The sequence below is a fragment of the Numenius arquata genome, chromosome 24 (genome assembly GCF_964106895.1).
Source record: "Numenius arquata chromosome 24, bNumArq3.hap1.1, whole genome shotgun sequence".
Classification (NCBI taxonomy): domain Eukaryota; kingdom Metazoa; phylum Chordata; class Aves; order Charadriiformes; family Scolopacidae; genus Numenius; species Numenius arquata.
In genome coordinates this window covers 2,252,575-2,273,479 of record NC_133599.1, presented here as the reverse complement: position 1 = coordinate 2,273,479, position 20,905 = coordinate 2,252,575, and the positions used below count along the sequence as shown (strand labels likewise).

Sequence of the window (20,905 nt, the reverse complement as noted above, 5' to 3'; positions counted from 1 at the left end):
AGGAAAAGAAACTACTTTGCATCTATTATTATAAATGCCTACTTTATAGTCTAAGCATATGCAGGAGCTGAAAGTGTGTGTGTAAATTATTCAGAAAGTCTCTCTTTAGTACTGGCTGCGTTCACATTCTCTTTCATGTTTAAATACAGCGTCTCTTTGTATCTGAGAACCTTTGCTGATCACGGCACAAAGAGAGAGCATGTGTCCTACTTAGGTAAAATTATGTTATGGTTCGAACTAAGGTGAAATAGGTGTAAATGGGTTTTCATCCAAAATAAATCAAATGGTTTGCAAGTGGGGTGTTTATTAATGGTGGAACGACACTATTGGGGTGTCTTTATGCAACTGTGGATTTTTTTGCCCCCCTATCAAAATTGTACCACAATAATGTTTGCTTTGTATGTGAAATGAGCTGCTTTGCGTTTGTGGATTTGAAAAAGCTAGTTTATATATTATTTCCTTTGGGGTTTTGGTTCTGTTTTCTTAACACAAAGCTAGACATGAATAACCTGTGAAACAAATCGGGGGTTTTTTGTGACTTTAGGGGATATTTATCCATATGTACTTACAAAAAATGGGCTACAGTAAAAGTTGTCCATAGAGTACAGGGTCCGGGTCTCCCTGAGCAACAGGACCACAGTGTGTTTATTAATGTTTTTGTTACATAAGGTGAACAGAAGTACTTCTTACGTATCAAATTTGATTTAAACAAATCAGACCTGAGCTGCTTGTGCAGCCATTGTGTTCAGACTGTTGATTTGCATACAGTTCCTCGAGACCTGGGATGTTTAAAGGACTGATTCATCCAGATGAGAGACTGATAGGCATCCCTTCTGAAACCTTACCTGCTGATGAAAAGCCCTCATTTTCCAACGTTGGCATATAATTTTCTTTGAATAGCAAGGAGGCTGGATTTAGTCTGTGTCTTTTTTTGGTTTTTATGACTCCTTTATTGGATTGTACAAGAAGGCGCATGCCAGAGTTAAACAAAGAAGCAGCTGCAAAATAATCTACTTTGATTTCAGATTCATTTTGAGCCACACTTTCATTCCTACGTCTTCTGTCCTGCTTTTTTGAGATGAGAAATTTCCCTGAGTGTTTTTGCTGGTTTAGCTATTTCTAACTCGCAGCCAGGTCTGACTTGCGGGTCACTGTCCAAGTGCCTTTGCTTGGTTAGTATGATATCTTGCATTTAATATAAACATGATGGACAGCTGTTAGGAAATAATTATGTTAAAGAAAATTACAGTTTTGGGGAGTGCATTGGGCAAATCAGAAAAAAAAGTGTCACAGAGTGTGACTTATTTCTTAGGATTTTTTCCTCCCTCGTATCCTGTGAGCTTTCCAGACACATGTCACCGTTCTCCCCAAGACTTGGTCATGCAGATAAAGTAAGGCAGAACATCTGCATGCCTCGTATGTTGGTGAGGGAAGCCCATTTCTTTCTCATCAAATCAAACCGTGGAGCTCTGTGACCCTTGCGTATCGTTTTCTGCAGGTTATGAAAACCTACCACATGTACAACGCCGACAGCATCAGTGCTCAGAGCAAACTGAAGGAGGCAGAGAAGCAGGAAGAAAAGCAGATTGGGAAGTCGGTGAAGCAAGAGGACAAGCAGACGCCACGCTCCCCCGACTCAACGTCCAACGTCAAGTTTGAAGAAAAACACGTTCGACGAAGCTCTGTCAAAAAAATAGAGAAAATGAAGGAGAAGGTACTTTTCTGATGTTGTTTCTGCTCATGTAGAGTGCTCGGAGGGGACCTTTGTTCAGCACAGGAGCTACTGAGGTCCCTCCTTTGTGACATTCAAATGCGAGTCTCAGTTTTTGCACAATTTGTAAGTACTCAGATTTGGGAAAGGCAAAAGCTGACACCAGGTTTCTTTTGCAGATTTGCATTTTGTATTGTCCCAGGTTACACAGACATGGCACAGAGAGCTAAAATGAGGGTAGAGTATGAAAGTAACAACTGCCTCCTTTGAAGTCATGGCTAACATCTTTTTTTCTTGTACAGAATACAAGATTTTTGTTTACCATTTCACGTCAGCTTAAGGTCTGACCGGTGCTACGGGGAGACACGCGATCCCAGACTGGCTTCTCGGGCAGAACCAGTTGCCTTAGCAATCGGTCAGATACGTAGTTCAGTGCTAAGATTCAAGCCAGTAGAAGGTGAAGAATTATTTTTGGACCAAAGGACCAAGTTTAGGCCTAATTTCTGCTTGAAGAGGTGGAGTGCCTGTGGCAGCCCTCAGACCCGTGGGCTTCGAGCAGCCGCTCCGGTAGTGCTGGAGCTGGGCCATAACCTCAGAAACCCACCTTCTTCCTTCATTCTTCCCTTAATCTTCCCCAACCCGCAGTCTGTTTTCAGACAAGCCTTTAAACGCAAAGCTGTCTAGTATAGTAATGCATAGAAACATCTAAATAATTAATCTAAATTCTAAGTCTTTGAGTCTTGATAAAGCTGGAATCCCAATGAAGAAGAGCTGTGGGAGCAGGGGAAGGTTTGTCCAGTACATGGTGGGGTTACTGGGAATGCTCCTGCTGCACCTCTTTTTAAAACGTATTCCGGTTTTGGTTTCTCTTTTAGCGCCAAGCGAAGTACACAGAAAACAGACTGAAGGCTATTAAGGCAAGAAACGAGTATCTGCTGGCTCTGGAAGCCACCAACGCGTCTGTGTTCAAGTATTACATTCATGACCTGTCTGATCTCATTGATGTAAGTGCTGCTGCTTGGGTGCCTGCAGTGAATGTCACTGCCATTAACCCTCTCCTTCTTCAACATCATATACCTGGTCACCTCTGTGCAGCTCTGGAGTGATGGTCTTGGGTGGGCAGCTTAGAGAGTAACACCAGGCCTGATAATTGGTCATTAAGCTGTTACGGGAGCTTTTCTGAGATGGTTTATTGGGAGTCTGTTCCACAGATAAAAGCTCACACAAGAAACCTGGCATTGAAACGTGCAGAAGGAGGAGTTGCTTAGTTAAAATGAAACTCGGTAGCGGTATCACACTGTTGCTTGACATTTTCTATTTACTATTTTAAGCAAACCCTCAAGATTATAACTCAGAAGCACATTTAAAAAAAGAGAAGAATGTTAGCTGTTAGAAGAGTAGACCAGTTGGTAAAAGAGCTGAGGGCAAAACCATTCTCTAAAGCCGCCTTTAACCTGTTTTGAAAAATTCTGTATGTTTCAAGGTTAATGCTTCCTCTAGCATATTTCACAAGAGGGGTGAGCCTCGCTGCTGTTTAGACCCTCCATTCTCTGATACCCTGGCCCGCCAGCTCCACAGCAACTCGATGCGTTGCTTCTGCCACTGGGACTGCAGAGCCCTTCCAGTGCGGTTCTGAAGGGTGTCAGTGGGGTGTCAACAACCTGTTGTTGTGGGGTTCCACTGCTGCTGCCCCGCTGTCTGCCCACAGAGATGAAGAAATAAACTAGTTACAGAAACCATCCCCCCCTTTCCTTAGCATGGAGCCGAAGGTGGAGGGAGCATGTTCCCCTGCAAAATCCCTCTGTTCTGGGGCTGAACGATACCCCCAGAATTCAGGGGGCATCAGTTCTGCTTTCACTCAGATGCATAACAAAAAACCCCAAATCTCTCCTCTTTGAAAGCTCAGAAAAGCCAGGAATCCCGAGATTTTTCACAAACGGGTAACTACCCGCTTCGTCCTGCAGAACTCGGGTACCAAAGGCACCGAACGCCTCGTGGGGGGGTCACTGGCTGTGCTGGGTCTCACCCTCCGGCCAAGGACAACCCGCTGCCGTCGCAATTAGAGACACTCAGCGGCAAAGCCTGAAGGGAACTTTCTTTGTAGGAGCAGGGAGTAATGAACAGAAGTGTCTCTAGACACCGGCAATAAAGAGCACTCAGATGACTATTAATTAGTCAGCTATTATAATACCTAACAGCATATATAATGCATTTATTCAGCTGATCATAAAATCCCATGAAGTGCACTTCTGCTAGGTATTTATTTAAACCTGTCCTTTTGGAGGTCAGGATTGTCAGTGCTAGGTGGTTTTGAAAAATACTGTTATTTCAAAACGTCACACTTTATAAAATTGCTGTGCTGAAGAGGCACGGTTCGTTCCTACCTGCTGCCTCTTAGGGAGACCTTTTTTGGTTATTAACGTTTGCTCACCTTGAATTGTGCCGCCTTGTTTTTTCAACAAATGGTAACTTTATTTTTATATTGAAACATATGAGGTAGGGATTAACTGACATCAGCATAATTCAATTGTCTTAATTATATATTATTTTTTTTTTAAATCCTACCTATAAGTCCTCCCCCAGATGCTGCGGATGTGCTCGGTTCAGTTCTGAACTAACAGAACTTCAGTTCTTAGTGCAGTTTCGTGAGTCATATTCAGTAAAGAATCCCTTTGGGTTTCATAAACCCCTAACAATTTTTAGGCCCAGACCTGGGATGTTTTAAGTGATACGCTGACAAACACAGGTTATCCAGCTTGGAGGGATGCGCTTCTCTCAGTGGATGCTCTCAGAGTCCCTGAGCCACTGGGGTGGTGGGGCAGGAGAAGCAGCCAATTTTCTGCAGTTCCGGGGTTTGTCACTGCTCCTGGAGAGGAGCCACCCTGAGTCCGGGTGAGTCCATGCCCACGTTAACCCCCTTGAAGCATTCCATTTAACACTCCTTTGTAAGTTCTCATAATCTTGAAAAGAAAAGTACTATCTGCTCTGTTTTCAGAAGGCATGGAAAAATGTGGGTCTTGCCTGGGAGCGCAGGAGATGGAATTCAGTTATCTCATTGTTAAGAGGCAGGGAATATAGATTTACTAATGCCTTTGATCTGAAGGATCGAAAATTAACAATTATAACCAGTGATGGTTATCTGAAGCATCTGACTTAAATAAAAATGTGATTTTTTTTTTTTTTAAGCCAGGTCTTAATTCTTTTCCTTGATCTAATCTTTTGATGATACTGAATTTTGAAATAGAGTATAAAAGCAATCTTCAAAGTTACTCACAAGTAGATTGTGTTGGGCCAAATAGCATTAAACTTGTCATGTTTGTACAGCACATTGTGTTTCCCCTCCGATGTGCATGGAAGGATAACAGGGAGTTAATTCTTCATCGGGAGCTGAGGGCAATAAATTGCTCCTGACAGAGCCCAGTAGTTTTGAATTTCCTGACTTTGGGGACCGAGGCAGCTCTTTGATGCTAATGAAATATTACAGTAATGGGGAAGTTTGTATTAACTCATATTTATGAAAGGGTCACTAGGACAGAATTTAAAAAAAGATAAAATGCGTGTGTATGTGTGAGTCCTGAAGCTTACTTTAACTCTTCCAGAAATAGGTATATTATTGGTGTTTACTGCAGGATCTCATACTTTCCCTTCTAAATGTAAATTGCATTTTAAAACAGAGGTCTCTTTCTCCTTGAATCTGCTATTTTGGGCCTCTTTGAAGACTGCTAACTGGCAAAGGGTTAATCAGCTGTCATGTTGGGAAGTGAATTTGAATGACTTATCATTAAATTCTTATAAAAAATTGATTTCCTTGGAGAACGATTCCATCAAACATTTATATAACCCAGAAAAGGGATGGCAAGACTGATACACTTATAAATACGGCGTGCTGGACTTTTAAACATGTTATAAAGTGGGGGAGCGGGCTGAAAAAATGCTTTCTGTCACTGGCTTCTATAACATAAAGCTAAAAAAGTTCGCTGGCTTAACGTGCTCCTGCTGCTGAGCGAGGTGGGGTGTGAGGAATTGGGTCCCGTTTGACTCCCCCGTCCCACCAGCCGTGGCCAGGTGCTGGAGCAGGGTGAGTGCAGGGAGGACACACTGGTGGCCCTGGGTGGCTCTGCAGCCCTCTGGCCACAGGAGGAGGGGACAAGGAGCTCCTGTTAAATCATCGAATCATAGAATGGTTAGAGTTGGAAGGGACCTTAAAGATCATTGAGTTCCAACCCCCCTGCCCTGGGCAGGGACACCTCCACTAGAGCAGGTTGCTCAAAGCCCCATCCAGCCTGGCCCTGAACACTTCCAGGGATGGGGCATCCACAGCTTCCCTGGGCAACCTGTTCCAGTGTCTCACCACCCTCACGGGAAAGAATTTCCTCCTAATATCTAATCTAAATCTCCCCTCTTCCAATTTAAAACCGTTACCCCTTGTCCTGTCACTACATCTCCTGACAAAGAGTCCCTCTCCGGCTCTCCTGTAGCTCCCTTCAGATATTGGGAGGCTGCTATGAGGTCTCCCCGGAGCCTTCTCTTCTCCAGGCTGAACAACCCCAGCTCTCTCAGCCTGTCAAAATCTGTCAAATCTGAGCCGATCCTTGGACTCTTGGCCCAATTTGGACATTCTTTCCCCAAATAACTGCGGAGGATGGCATCGTCACGCACACACAGAAGAGCAGTAGCTCTGAGCGGCTGCTGATCCAAGGCTGCCTCCACACGTGCAAATTCTCAATCAAGCCTCTTTTGTGGGGTTTTTTTGGCTAGTTTTTGTTCTTCCTGATTGAATGTATCGTCCTTTAATTCTCTGCCTCCAGCCTAACCAGCAACTGCAGCTCTTTTTCACGAGATTCCCCACCTGCCACAGCTTGTTGGCACAGGAGCCTGGCATCTAAGCGGCACTTGGTGACAGAAATTCTCTGAAAGCGGGGAATGGTCCAGTAGTTGCTCTCTCTTCTCTCTCCCCCCATCCCTTCTTCCCCTGCCCACCCACCCCCCTCTTTTTCCTTTGCGTTTGCACACAATGACAGTGATGAGACTCAAATGATGGGCGAGGAGGAGATTTGAGGGGAATTTTGCTTACAGAGCAGCGCAGCAATCGAGCCAGATGGGCTCTTTCTTTCTGGAGATCCTCCTCGCGAGTGTTATCTTGCTTCTAATTCCAAGAAGGTGGGCTCCTTTCTCGCTCACTTTAGTAGACGTCTGAAAAATTCAGGCTGTTTCTGATCAGCTAATGAAAAGCGCCTTTCTCCCTTCTGAAACACGAAGACTTGGCTGCCTGGCCCTGGTGGGGATGAAGCTGCTTGATTGTCTTCCAGTGACATCACCCTGGTGGCAGCGAGAGCCAGGAAATTCTTGACCACCACCATTTTCAGCTTGAAGGTTTTTTTGCTCTTCTTTTTCACCCCAGCAATGAAGTCATCCCAACTGATTGCCGCTCGCTTCTTGGATGACTCCGTTCTTTATCCCTGGGATGTTCAGGTCATGTTCTTGCCTCCAGAAGTGCACTGAATTAAGCAGTTTCCTCTATCTTGGGTGGAATAATTTAGATGCAGATTAACCTTTGCAGATGATCCAAATCCTGTGTCTTATTTCTCTGGGTAGTATTTTAGTGCTTTGTTTTCCTTTTACTTTGAATCATTTCATTTAAGGATTTTGGAATGTTTTCCATGGGAATGAGCGCCCCTGAAAGTGAGGTTAGAATCTAAAGAAATGCACTGAACCTACCCACTTCTGTTACTTCTTGGTTTTTTAACAGCATAAAATGGACTCTCTAGTACTTCATGAGAACTCCCCAAAATGTTCTAATAGTTTAGGCTGTGCTTGTCTTGGAGATGAATTATAACATGATGTTGAAGTTTGTGTGGGTTTAGAGGTTGAGAATTCTGTTTGGGGCCAACTGAGGAGCCCTGGTCAAGATGCCTCTGGGATCAGTGAGAGATGGAGACTGCGCTGGTACCCAGAAGGTGATAAAATACTCACAACTTGTTATCCATTTACATAACTCATAGCTTTGGAAACATTTTAATTTCCATTACAGAATTTCTTCGCTTATTCATATGGAATTGTGTGTCTTTTTCCAGCAGTGTTGTGACCTGGGGTACCACGCCAGCCTCAACAGAGCCCTCAGGACGTTCCTGTCTGCGGAGCTAAACCTGGAGCAGTCGAAGCACGAGGGGCTGGACGCCATCGAGAACGCTGTGGAGAACCTGGATGCCAACAGTGATAAGCAGCGCCTGATGGAGATGTACAACAATGTCTTCTGTCCGCCCATGAAGTTCGAGTTTCAGCCGCACATGGGTGATATGGTCAGTTTGTGTTCCTCCTCCGGCTCTCCCAGCTTCGCCGTTCTGCTTCCCTCGTCTTCGGTAGCCAGAGCTACTAAAAGGCCACCTGTTTGGCTCTATTTTTGGGAGGTAGGAGGGAGGCTGGGAAAGGGAGCTGATTTGAAGATTAAGCAGAGGCTCATGGCACAGATGGCTGAACACGACTGACTCTCACTTTTTGACTATCAAAGCTGCTGAAGATGAAAACGCTTAATTAGGTGTAATACTAAATGTAGATAGGGAACACTGTTTTAATCTCTCCTTTAAGCCACAGTTAACCTCTGTGCCCTGAGACAGACTCAGAAGTTAGGTATTTGAAGGGGCAAGAAGATAAGAGACTTAAATGCTGGCTTTTTGAGGCATTTGAGTGTGTAATCTTAGGGCACAAATGGTTTATAGTGGTGCTTTCTGCATCTCCATTGTGAGACGAGGCAGTCAGAGGACTTTGATTTTGGCAGTGAAAATCTCTCTCTTTATAGGTTTATCAAGATGTGGTTACTCATCTGGGAACTGTTTAAAGTCACACAAGCTAAAACCGGTTCACAAATCTAAATGGGAACACATGTACAGTGTAGTAATTCAGGTCAATTGGTTGGATTTCTAGATTCTCCCCCTGAACACTGAGGAAAGACTGGAAGGATGGTCTTTTGCAGCCAGGCTCTTCTTACAGGCACTGCTTAAGGCTTCTCTTTGTCTCTTCCCTCTTAAGTGAAACCCTCAGACTGCAAATGACCTCTCTCGGTTTTTCTGAGCTCTGGTAGCGTTCTGTAAGATCGTGGCAAGAAAAAGAATTACCTGCAGACTGTCATTCAGTTCGCAGCTCACGCTCGCTGAATCATTTATCTTGGTCCTTCTCAAGGCCGAGTGAGGGTTTATGAATGCAGGCTGCTGGTCTTGTAGCAATGGGCCTGCATATACCAGGTTGAATATATGATGGTGTGTGTGCGTGAGAACACTCCAATTCCAGTTTCTGTCTTTAAACGATAGCCTTAAGCAATGAGATCGGTGTGTTCCTTTAAAAAAAAAAAGAATACCAAACTAAAAGGAAAGCTGCTTCGTGCTGTGAAATCAGACCTGTTGGTAGCAGTGCAGGGAAGCCCACTGTTCTGGCACGTTCGACACGTCCCAAACCTGTTCTTTTTTTATTTCACCGCATTCATTAAATAGCGATTCGTACCTGTTGCTGTCGTGTACAGGTAGTTCAGCTGAGCAGGGGCAGCCACTCCTACCCCCTGGGTGCCCGGCTAATACGTTGAACCAAATTCTTCTTGATGTGTGAACAAGCACACTCGCTTCTCTTTGAGGTTTTAGGGTGGGATTTAGCCTAATACCTGTGATGGAGGACCTTCAGACTTTCAAAACTCATGACAACCTGATGTTACTGAAAGTAGCCACTTTTTTCTAGTTCTTCTTTGATGTTCATGGTCTCTCTCTCGCTCACTTCTCAGCACAGTCGGGAAGCGAACTGCAATTTCATAGAACACAGGCCTTTTCCACTGCCTGAAATCCAGGGCTACAAAGAATTAAAATTAAACCCTTTGGAGGATGTTTGTTTGTAATGATACAATGAACTATTTGCGGTGTTCTTGGTTATGTGGGGGGTTTTCTAACCCTCTGAAAACGGTGCTGTTTCTCTTCCAGGAGTCGCAGCTCTGTGCCCAACAACCGGTCCAGAGCGAGTTAGTGCAGAGGTGCCAGCAGCTGCAGTCCAGGTTATCGACGCTTAAGATTGAAAACGAAGAGGTGAGCTAAACAACCCCAAAACCCCTTTTACTACTTCCATCTATTTTCTGCGGTCCTCTTTTATGAAGACTTGGGGTAAAATTCAAGAATAAGGCAACTGAGGCCAGCAGTGCATTAGTGTGTGATTTCACATGACAACTGGGTGCACAGAGAGCATCCTTAAAATACCCCCATGTGTCTCTTTTCCCATCCTTAAGCTGATAGGGCTGGCTATGTTGCAAAAGCTATATTTGAATAGCTAATAGAAAAGGGGGAATGTAATGTTGTGAAGTGAAGACAGTGAATTTCCATAACTTAAGGTAAGAGCTAATTTTTGTTTAATTGGCCAGCTAAGAGGAGAAGACTAGATCAATGGCATCTGTTTGGGAATGGGTCAAAACACTTAATCTGCATCTCTGTGTTCAAGCATTCTTAATCCTCCTTGGGCAAAATTTGCAACTCCTTTATGTCGAAGAAGTTGATTCTGGCCTTCAGTGAAAATTTACCGTGCCACAAAGTCCTGGTTTTAATATCTATCTTTGATGCCCAGTAGATGTAGTTACAGAAGACAATTATAAGACCTTTGTTCCAGCACTCTTTGCTTTGAGGGTAAATTTCCTTACATCTCCTCATCCCAGCCTGTAAGATTACAGGTGTTTTCCCACCCCTGGCAGGTTCCGTGTGCTGCCAGCCCTTTGTTTACATGGACTGTGCTGGTAATGAGCAAAACATGGGACGTGAAACCAGTAATATCTGTTTATTAGTAACATGCTTCAGGGGACTTACCACCGCTGTTTTTTACTTACAACATACTATCTTCATTTTTTAAGTACTCTCATTCTTGCTGGCCAGGTTAAGAAGACTATGGAAGCTACGCTCCAGACAATCCAGGACATAGTGACGATAGAGGACTTTGATGTCTCCGACTGCTTTCAGTACAGCAACTCCATGGAGTCTGTCAAATCCACCGTCTCGGAAACATTCATGAGCAAACCCAGCATCGCCAAGAGACGGGCCAACCAGCAGGAGACGGAGCAGTTCTATTTCACAGTAAGGAGTTAATTTGAGTACAAGCACATACAATGTATTTAGAATTATGCTCACAAGAGAATGCAAGATGAGGCTATCGTCTTACAAAAACGCTTCTGTAATTGATTTTGGACAAGCAGAGTAAGCATATTAGCTTTTAAAAATGGGTGCTTTGAATTCTTTACAAATATATTGGGATACCTTTGTTGATGCAAACTTAGTCTGTGGATAAACTGTGTAAAATCTGATTTCTTCTGCATCTAAAAAGGAATTGTCTGGGAACTTAATAGCTTGTAAATATCAATTTTCAAAAATAGTGCAGACTAAGAGAATGTTTAGCTCTTTGATTTCTTGGTATTATCATCTTGCAATTTCAGCTCACATAAGCTTTTAATAGTGTCAATGCATTTTTACAAGATGCTAAGAGCTTTTTGTATTGAATTTCATACCAGACTGTGTGTTTTTTTCCTAAATTAGATTTATGTTAAGCTGTTGAATCCACTTCCATTTGAAAAACATTTCAAAATAGCATACGAAAAGCATACCTCTTATCCCGGCTACTTTGCATTCTTTTGGGCATCTTTTGCTATACATACTGCCCTTTACATTCTTCTTCCAAGAATGGTGTTGCTGATTAAAAGTCTGAAGTTTCTGTGGAAATTACACCAGCTGGTAGGATGGGTTCTGGCAGGCCCTGACTTAGGAAAATTAAAAAGCCTTTGTGGAAGGTGAATCTGGCTATTGAGAAAAGCGGGTGGAGAAACCCATTCAATTGAGAAAGGCTTGACCACCCTGCCCAGGGTTATAAAACTGGAAAAATGATTTTTTAATTGAACTCTTAAGCGTTCCCTCTCTAGAGAGGGACTGTTATAAGTTCAAATAGGAGACTGGACCCAGGACTTTATTTGGATGTGCTATTTTTCTGTTTCATCGTGTTGGTGTCCCGCTGCAGAGCAGTGAGGTCCCAGCGCGGTGCGATCTGTCACCTCCTGCACAGCAGGGGTGAAATAACTACCGCCAGAACCAAGCTGTTACACAGAGACCCTCTTTGACCAGCCTAATCAGATGCTTGATTGATCTGCTATCGACCAGACTTATAAATATCCTTTATAAGGATTTCAAGCTTTGAATCTGTAAGGAGCAGGGTTTTTTAGTGTAGGAGAAGATGCTCAGATGAGTATTGAGTGAGGACAGAGCTGTGCAGCAACATGGGCGAGGCGTTCTTTGTGTAGGGGGAAAATACAGTGCAGAGCAGAGATTTAAATCCCTCCCTACATTATACGTGCTAAATGCTGAGGGGTATGAACTGAAAGAAAAATACTAATTTGAAAGAGTATTCTCTATTACTATATAACTCGAGTTGCAAATTCCACATGCTGCATTGCTAGCTCGGCAGAGCTCTTAGGTAAATACAGCGATGCCACCATGGGAGTTTAATTGAAGGAGCGCCGACTGTAGTATCTCTGCGCTGATATAAGCTGTATTTCCACCAGAGGCATATCATTACGCACTGGTGCCGCGATGGCTCTGTTTTTAGGGCTTTGAAGGAAGATTTGTATTCAAAATAGAAGCTTAAGCTTCCCCGTGTCAGTGAAAAGCGTAGGACCGAGGATTGAGTTCGCAGCGAGCTACCGCGGGTCGCTGAGGCAAGGGGAAGCAGCAGAGCGAGTTGAGGGAGCCGGAATGCGGGGATGTGGCCTGGGTACCGCCGCTGCCATGGCTACGCTCCTGCTTCCCAGCCAGCAGCAGCGGAGCTGGCGTGAGGATGCTGTCAGTGCCGAGGTCGCACCGCTAATTGTCATACAGCTGGCACCCCGCCCCACCTGAGAAGCAAAAAGGGGAATGAATGCTTTGAGCCTTTTTACCTCTAAAACGGGATAATTTTAGCTCTTAGTCAAAATGTTATTTTTTCCTCTAGAAAGATTAAAACCTGGTACAGCGCTCATTCTGTGAAGTGCTTTAAAAATTAATGTAAATTTATTATTAGCAAGCCCTTAAGAGATGGGTGTTATATGAAGTTCCCCTGCTAATCAGTCCTCTGGAGACGCTGTGCTGGTTGTGTCAACGTGCCGTCATTCCCGTGTCCCGGCGCCGGGGAGCAGGGATCTGCTTCACCCCCTCCTTCAATCCAGTGCCTTGTTTGAAGTCGTTCTTGGGGGGGCGGAGGGAGGGAGGGAGGAAAACTGCTGAGCTTTGCAGATTGGAGGCATGTGGGACAGCGACAGAAAGTGCTTTTCTTTATAGCCTCAAAAGCATAAAATCTCCTCTCCCACAAAGCAGGCAGGTGTGGTCTGATTCACGTTGGGCTTTGTTGTGTGTGGCACCTGCAAACTGGTTCTCGCTGGAAAAATACTGGAACGGGCTTGGTGAAGGTGTCAACGTTGCACGGTTTTGGGTGCAAAATGCTCACCCTCTCTTGCTGACAACGGATCTTCACCTCTGGATTTTTATGCTCTAGAAATAATGTGACCTGGGGCTGTTCCTAAAGCTTTGTGTGGGATTGTGCTGAGTCTGACTCCAGCTGTGCTCTGCCAGAAGGGAAGTCCTTAGGAGTTCTCCCATAGTTTGACTTTTTTTCTTTTTTAACAGTTTTTATTAAGCCAGAAACCAAATGCTAGTGGATCTTTGTAATTCATTGGGGGGAAAAAAAAAAAAAAAAAAAGAAGCCTGAAGCTTTATTTTGAAATTAGTTATTTTTTCATAAGCATACTGGTAACAGGCAGGGTACAGAATGTTAGGCATGAGGAGATCGAAAGAATGCACCTCATTCTGTGCTGGATGGGAACCTTCTCTTTTTCCCCTTTAAAACAGTCCCTGGTACCCGTCTGGGGGGGACCGTGGTCCTGATGTGACGGTGGCAAACACCTCCAGGCCAGCAGAGGTGCGGGTGCCAGCAGCGTGCCCTGTCCCACGCCACGGCCACCGGTCACCTGAGCTGGAGTTTTTATATCTGCTTCAAAGGGAAACTGGACTCGCTCAAAATCGAGTTGATTTACTGATCTTCAAGCTTCTGTTTGAGGCACTTGAGCCTTCTAGTCCTTCTGTCTCTTCTCCTCATCCTGACTTTGAGACGGGAGCTCAGCACCTCCCAGAACCAGATTCATCCTCAAATCCCCACTTCAAATTCTTTGCTTATTTTCACATCTTACACTCTTCGTGTTTTCTTCTGTCAAAATTTGATGCAAAAATTTACCTGATTGAGCAAAATACGTAGTTGGTGCTTGGTGAACAGACTCTACAGGGAGATTCTAAAAAATATGTTTGTTTTTTGGCCGCAGTGATCACGCTTCCCGGTGGCTTGTGAAACAACAACAAAAAGTTGCAGTATTTGTATAGGAAGCAGGAAGTTCTGAGACTCACCAAAGGGACTTAATTCTTGTGAAATTTTTCTTCCAATGTTGTCAACCAAAGGGACATAAAACACCAGACCCCTGGCAGTTAATTAAAGCCCCAGCTCAGCCATTTTGGGCCGTGTGTGGGTGCACATCACTGCGGGAGAGCCCCCCCCGGGCAATGTCCTCAGCTGCTGGAAGGTTTCCCCCCCAGTGCTACCTTCGTGGCTGTACATGTTGCTGCTTGGTTCTTCACACCTTGCACGGAGGCTGCCGTTGCCATGACCTGCAGAGGACAAGCAGCGTCCAGGCACTCTCTTAGCTAAAATACTGGTTTTTCACCTTAAGGAGTTGCAGTCTGGTTTGGCAATACTGGAGAGAAGTGGATAGAATTGGGGAAAGCTGGAGACAAGAACAGGAATATTTCGTTACTGAATGAGGATACTTTCTTTGTGTTCATATTGCTAGCAGAATTTTTAAAATATCACAGGCCATTCTTTAGAATTACGAGATATTTAAAGAGTTATGTGCTATTTATGTATTTTTGAGTGTAAACACATCCTAATTATGATGTGGTTGGCTACTCTAGAGCAGAGTATTCTCTGTGCTGCAGCACGGGGAAGATAAATAACGCTGCTCTGAACTGCAAAGTAAGAGATGAAAGAGCTGTAAAAAACTAGTGTTTGTGGAGCTGTGAAAAATCAGAAAGAAGTGGGAAAACCGACTGCGTGATTGTATAATACTTCACCGAGAGAACAAATCTGAACTGAAAGAATATCTTTATTTGTTTTGTCCCGTGCCCCCCCGCAAGCCTGTGCATCATCCAGCGTGGAGGCAGAGGCACTATTTGACAAGTAAAGTGGGGTGAGAGAGGTTAAGTGAGAGAATAAGCACAGAAGCAGCCTTTTAGTTTGTTAAAACAGATTGCTCATTCACTTGCTTGTGACGCGCGAGGGAAGTGCATTTCCATCTCAGCCTGTCTGGAGAGGAGAGGAATGACAGCTCCTCAGATCTCTTCAAAGATGCCAAACATTCAGCTGATTCCACAGGGAAACAATGGAAATTGCGCGGCAGATACGTGGGGACTGAGCTTCGCGTTTGCCTGGATAGATAAGCCAGGAGGACTTGGTTCATCCTTTGCACCCTAAATTTCAGTGTCGTTCTGTTCTGTTATGTTTGGAATCCGGTAACCTAACGATGCAATCGAAGAAATGAATTGTCCGCTCACGATCTTGGTTTTTCCCTCCCTCACAGAAAATGAAGGAGTATCTGGAAGGCAGGAACCTGATAACGAAGCTCCAGGCCAAACACGACCTTCTTCAGAAGACCCTGGGAGAAAGTGAGTCTGGTGCCCGCTCCTCACTGCTGTTAGCCAGGCTGTTGCACTGATTGAATTACTCAGCTGAGTGTGACGGTCGGGGATTGCTGATACAGAGTGGACACCCTCATGTTTTATTAATTTATTTTTCCGATCTGCATGACGGAGAAGCCAAACGACCTACATGGCTGCTTGATTAATGGTGAACGGAAAATACTTAACGAATCACTAATGTGCGTTGCTTATTTGTTAAAGTGAGGCATATGCCCACGCGTTCATCCTGCCCTCTCCCCGTACGCACACGTTCTGCTTCTCACTTAATAGTCTGTATTGGGGCAAACCTCGTGATTTACGGTTTCCTGATGAGTTGAGAAGTGTTGCCTCGTTAGGCAGGTCAGAAGTTTCCTTCATGTGGTAGTTCAGCTTCTTCTCACCTCCGAGGGTCCGATCCAGACCGCACTGTGGTCTGGATAGCGCTCACAGATGTGAGCACGGGCTTTTATTGGGAGAGTAACAAACAAATTTCAGAGCATGTCAAATATGTTGCCTGTCCAGAGGGCATTCGTCAGGGGGCAGCCAGAGCTGAATATGCATTTGCTATTAGTGTCAGAACAAAGGAAGATTTCTTTCCCTTCATGGTATGGGCAAATCCTGTTGGCCAAATACGCTTAAACTATGCATCCAAGTTTCCATAGAAACCTCTCTGCCTCCTATTTGCAGAGGAGAAGGTTTTAACAGTCTAAATGTCAGGGCAAAAAAAAAAATGGCTCGACTGGTCGCCGGGTTTATACGCTGGAGCAGGGCTCGTGGTTTGGTGTGTAACTTAACTGGGCTCCCCACAGTTTATGGTGTGCAAATCTTCTGAATGAAAACTTAAACAGCGTGTGGTCTTTGAAGTGCTTCGCTTTCAGTTCAAAAATGCACTATAAAAATAAAATACTTATTGCTCCAGTAATTAAGAGTTTCATGTTTATCAGGCCCAAACCACTAGAAGGTAAGGAAAGGTCGTCGTCGTCGTTTTGTGCTTTATTGTTTGAAGTTGCTGGTCTCTTCAGCTGTCCTGCAGAAAGGCTGGGGGGAGGCAAAGATCTGTGTCCTCAGGGTATTTTTCTTCTGCCTCTAAATATCTCCAAGTGACACCCGTGCTGCCCCTGTGACTAATCCCGTCCCTGGGTCACCGCTGACCTCTGCATACCCAGACCTATTTCCCCTTAACCTGCCTGCCCCCTGAGCCCGGCTCCAGCTGGGGAGGGGCGAAAGAAGAGGAAATTAAATGCAATTTCTGTATTGCTATGTAGATTTAAAGGCTGCTTCTGTTTTCTTCGCAAACCAGAGCTTTCTTAGTCTCTCCATGAAGGGTCCCAGTGTGGGTCAGGGCGAGTTCCAGCAGCTTCGGATAAAAAAAATCACTTTTGTCATCTGTGAGATCAAAAGGAGCTGACAAAGGGGGGGTGCATTTCGTCTCCAAAACCACATTAGCAGGTTAATGGTACAAACTGGGGACGGTGCCTAGACTTATCCATAAAATGTCACTTAATTGGGAAATGGGCAAATAAAATTCCTTTCACAAGTCCCCGGAGCATGGTTAGAAGCTTTACTGAAAAAATGTGCATTCAGCTGCGTGTCTTCAGTCCCTGGGAAATTCATGGTTTTGTTAACGATTTTTATTCTTCTTTGCCCCATCCTCAGGTGACATTTATTAGTCCTCTTGCAAATTACCTTAATCTAAAGATGACAAGTTCCAGTAATAAAAATAGCAGCGAGTCTTCCTATCTACAAGTAATTATGTCCCTGCCTACTGTACACATTTGTCACCCTAATGTAGGAGCCCCTTGATGTTGCCACAGCCGTGTAATTTATATATATGAATATTCTATGATGAAAATGGGACAGATGGCTGGAAATTCTGCTTCAGAATAACATTTTCATGTAAATTACGCACTGTTTTGGCTTTACGTGGGGAGAGGAAAGTGGCTATCGAGATGTGTTCAACTAATTGTCAGCCATCAGCAATTAGACGGTTCCCTCGTTCATTCTTCCCTCTCCCCGGGAGCAGGAAGACAACTGTAGGGAAGGTGGATTTTCAGCTGTTGGAAATCAGTGTGGTTTCACTGGTGATGATCTCTACCGGCAAAAGGATTTGGCCTGCACGATCCCCAGAGGCACATAGTAGTTTTTTGTCTCTCTTACTCCTCGTTGTGCCGTTTCAGAGCGCTGCCTGCACCAGCAGCGGTCGTTCGCTTGGCCGCTGCCTTGCAAACTCCGTGCAAGTTAATGGAATGTTTTTTTTTTTTTTTTTTTTTATAAATACATTTGTGGAAAATATCATTAAACGTCTGCCTCCCTAAAATAGCTTAATGCCAGCACGTTCGGTCTGTGGGCTCACAAATCCACGAAATGTTTTCAGTCTTACGAAGTGGCTTTATAAAGCGTAATCTCTGGCCCCACCAGTTCCCCTGGGAGGGGGAGGGAGGGAGGGGTTGACAAGCCCAGTTTTTTGGCAGCAGAAATCAACAATTAGAATGCACAGGGAACTCGTTTTCAAAAACAATACTTTCCGAAGGACTAGTCCTCGGGCAGCCCGAGCTCTTTGCTGGGTTTCCTGGTCGGCTGCGGTGGAGATGGGCTTCGGTGCTCCCAGGGGGGGTGCAGCCCCTGCCCCGTGCCCCAGAGCTGCCCCCTCCCTCTCCCTTGGATTTTTCTGCTCCATCTCCCCCTAAAACTGGCTTTGCAAAGCCATTAGAAGTATTTGGCCGTTCCTCTCTCCTAATGCTGTATTTTTTTTGTCATCTTAACAGGTCAGCGGACAGACTGCTCTCTCGCCAGGTAGGTGCGGCTCAGGGGATCTTTTTTTAAGGCAAATCTGTTGCAAATTGGTCACTGCCATTCTAGACCAGTTACCAGCCCAGGATACTTATCTGTTAGAAAAAGATACGCATTTAGCTAATATATAAGTAAATTCCTGCTAGTTAATATGGCTTTAAACGCCATCTCTGTTACCCCCATCAGTGCAAGGTATAGCTTATGCATAGAGATACGCATATGCAGCTTACACATATGTTTAGTAGCCTCTGCCCAGCTGAGGAATGAGTATTTCTTTTGATGCTGGCCCTGCTTAAACTCCTCTCCATCCTTCCTGCTGCCTGCGCTGCTGCTGCAGTTGTGACCATACACCTGCTGGCAGGGCTGCCTGTCCCAACAGGCTGGGGAATGGATTAGGGTTAAAAATAACCAAAGGAGAAAAAAAACCCAAACAAGTGTACATGGAGGTCTTGCGCTTTTTCTTGCCCCAGGGCATTTAATCTGGATGAGGAAGGGGACAGGCGGGTGCGAGAAGCTGATTTTCGATGTGAGAAACTCACCCAGAGGAGTATTCTTCAAACTAAGATTTTTACAAACCCGTTCATATTTCTGTGAGGGAGGTGGGTCCGTGGCTCTCCAGGGTTTATCCGTGTGGTTGGTGTATATGGGGCTGGAGTGACGTAAATCGGGAAACTCTTCATCCCATTGACGTGCTCTGCGGTGCCGCGGGGCTGGATTGCAGCAGTACGGAGCTCGTGGAGAAGAAACTTTTCATTTATAATTAGGACCCATCACAGAACCATAACTAAGCTTCTCCTGATGGGGTTTTTATAAAACATAACAAATCTCCATCTCCAAGTTGATGGATTCCGGGGGCTCCGCTGGGCACGAGGAGCCGGGGCAGGGGCTGTGCATCATCCTGCCTGTTCACAAAAGGAAGGTGATTACTGCCGATCCGGAGTCATTACTACTTTTCACATTCCTTACAGCAAAGCAAAGCTGACAGGTCCTAATTAGAGCCTGACATCTGTAATAATAAAATATTATTCATCATGAAACAATTTTAAATATCAAAGAATCATTACTGCTAATAGTTTAAAATAGACCTTATTGTCTGTGACAGCCTGTGGAATCTGATTTTTTTTTTTTTCATTCAGTGTTTTTGATTTTTATAAAAGGAATTTCCCCTGAATTACCACATTGTACAGTCTTCTTAAAAATCACGGTTCTAATCACCTTATTTATAATTCAGCAGCCATCTGCTCTAGCAGGGACTTGGCTTGAATGATACATTAGGGCCTCACTACTATCATCTATCATGCTTCATTTTTACAAGAAACTATAGGAATTTTAAAACCCAGTAATAAATTTTGAGGGGGAAAAATCCCAGCAAAGCCAGGCTTTTTTGTATTTTTCTGCATTTAATGTCTACCAGCATAAGTAAATGAGACCATCAGGGTTTATACTGGAGAGGCTTAGCCTGGCCAGCGTGTGCTGGTGTTTGAGGGCGTTTCGTTAGTTATTTATTTGAAGTCTTATCAAAAACTATACTAAAGCCTCCACGCTGGCCGTTGTTACGGCACAGTAGGATGCTCCCACCCGCTTCTCCTGTCTCTGGAGTGGCTCTTTCAGAGAACAGCGATGTGGAATTTATAACAACCTTCATCTTGAACCAGGAGCCCGATATGACAGATCCCCATATGGTCGGAATTAAAATGTCAAGGGTAATCTTTTGTCAAAGCAGGGGACTCCCTCGTGTCAAGTTCAGGTTTTTAGTGATTTAAAGTCACTTAAAATCTTTCTGCAGTCCTGTATATTGAATGAGACTAAGTCATTATGATTGACTTGTATTTTTGGCTCCTTCCCTTCTCCAAAATACGCATGATTTGGAACATTGAGTGAAGGAGGACGGTGATTGTAGAGGATTATCTTGACTTTTCTGTTCTGTTTTTCCCTCCTGCACCAATGGGCGGTTCTGATCTCCCCAGCGGCAGGCGCAGCTCCACCATACGGAAGCAGGTAATAAACATTTCCTTAAGTAACAAAACAGGGATAGGTGTGTGTTTGCGGAGAGGAGGGCAGGTGGAAAACAGGGAAGTGCTTTTACCCCTCCATCTCTCTCTCACATGGACCTTTTCAGTCTTGTTCAAGCGGAACTGGTGCCTGCTCTTTGGCGACTGCAGTCGGTAAAACATGGATCCACAGCCTTGATCTGTTTTTCTTTGGCAAAATTTAAAAGTAATTTTACTCTGTGTTTTGACAAATCTGGAACCAAAAATGCCAAGCAGGCTTGAGCTGTCTGGACAGTCCTGGTCTATGGGTTTCACGCTGTTGTTTCTCCTCCCGTTTCCTGTTATTTTCTCTGGTGTCCCAGTGCGATGCTGTTAAACCAGTAACTGGTCACTGCTGGTGCCACCTTGCAATTACAACTTACAACAGCGATGCTTCGTCTCCCTGGATGCAGAGGATGATCTGTTACTTTTTACTGTCTGATGAGCTAAAATGTGTTTCTTTGAGATAGGGGGGAAAAACCAAAATATTTGTATGTTGATACTGTAAAGACAAAATTTGGCTTGGAATTTCATTTCATACAGTCTGTCTTGGGGGGCTGCTTTGTAGTTTTTAGAATCTCTTTATATTGGAAATTAAGTAAGAGAGCAAGGTGTTGGTTTGG

At 44.4% G+C, this 20,905-nt stretch overlaps 1 protein-coding gene across 5 annotated transcripts in view; it reads left to right on the top strand.

Moving 5' to 3' along the window:
- SRGAP2 (SLIT-ROBO Rho GTPase activating protein 2) overlaps positions 1 to 20,905 on the top strand; it is a 103,541-nt gene that overhangs the window by 58,443 nt on the left and 24,193 nt on the right. For 2 of the 5 annotated variants that reach the window (XM_074163485.1, XM_074163484.1), the window contains exons 5-12: positions 1,499 to 1,714; positions 2,587 to 2,715; positions 7,786 to 8,010; positions 9,670 to 9,771; positions 10,603 to 10,800; positions 15,366 to 15,450; positions 18,228 to 18,255; positions 20,220 to 20,250. In XM_074163485.1, the coding sequence (XP_074019586.1) occupies positions 1,499 to 1,714; positions 2,587 to 2,715; positions 7,786 to 8,010; positions 9,670 to 9,771; positions 10,603 to 10,800; positions 15,366 to 15,450; positions 18,228 to 18,255; positions 20,220 to 20,250 (1,014 nt within the window). The remainder of the gene's footprint in view (positions 1 to 1,498; positions 1,715 to 2,586; positions 2,716 to 7,785; positions 8,011 to 9,669; positions 9,772 to 10,602; positions 10,801 to 15,365; positions 15,451 to 18,227; positions 18,256 to 20,219; positions 20,251 to 20,905) is intronic. The other 3 variants (XM_074163488.1, XM_074163486.1, XM_074163487.1) reach the window with 3 other exon arrangements.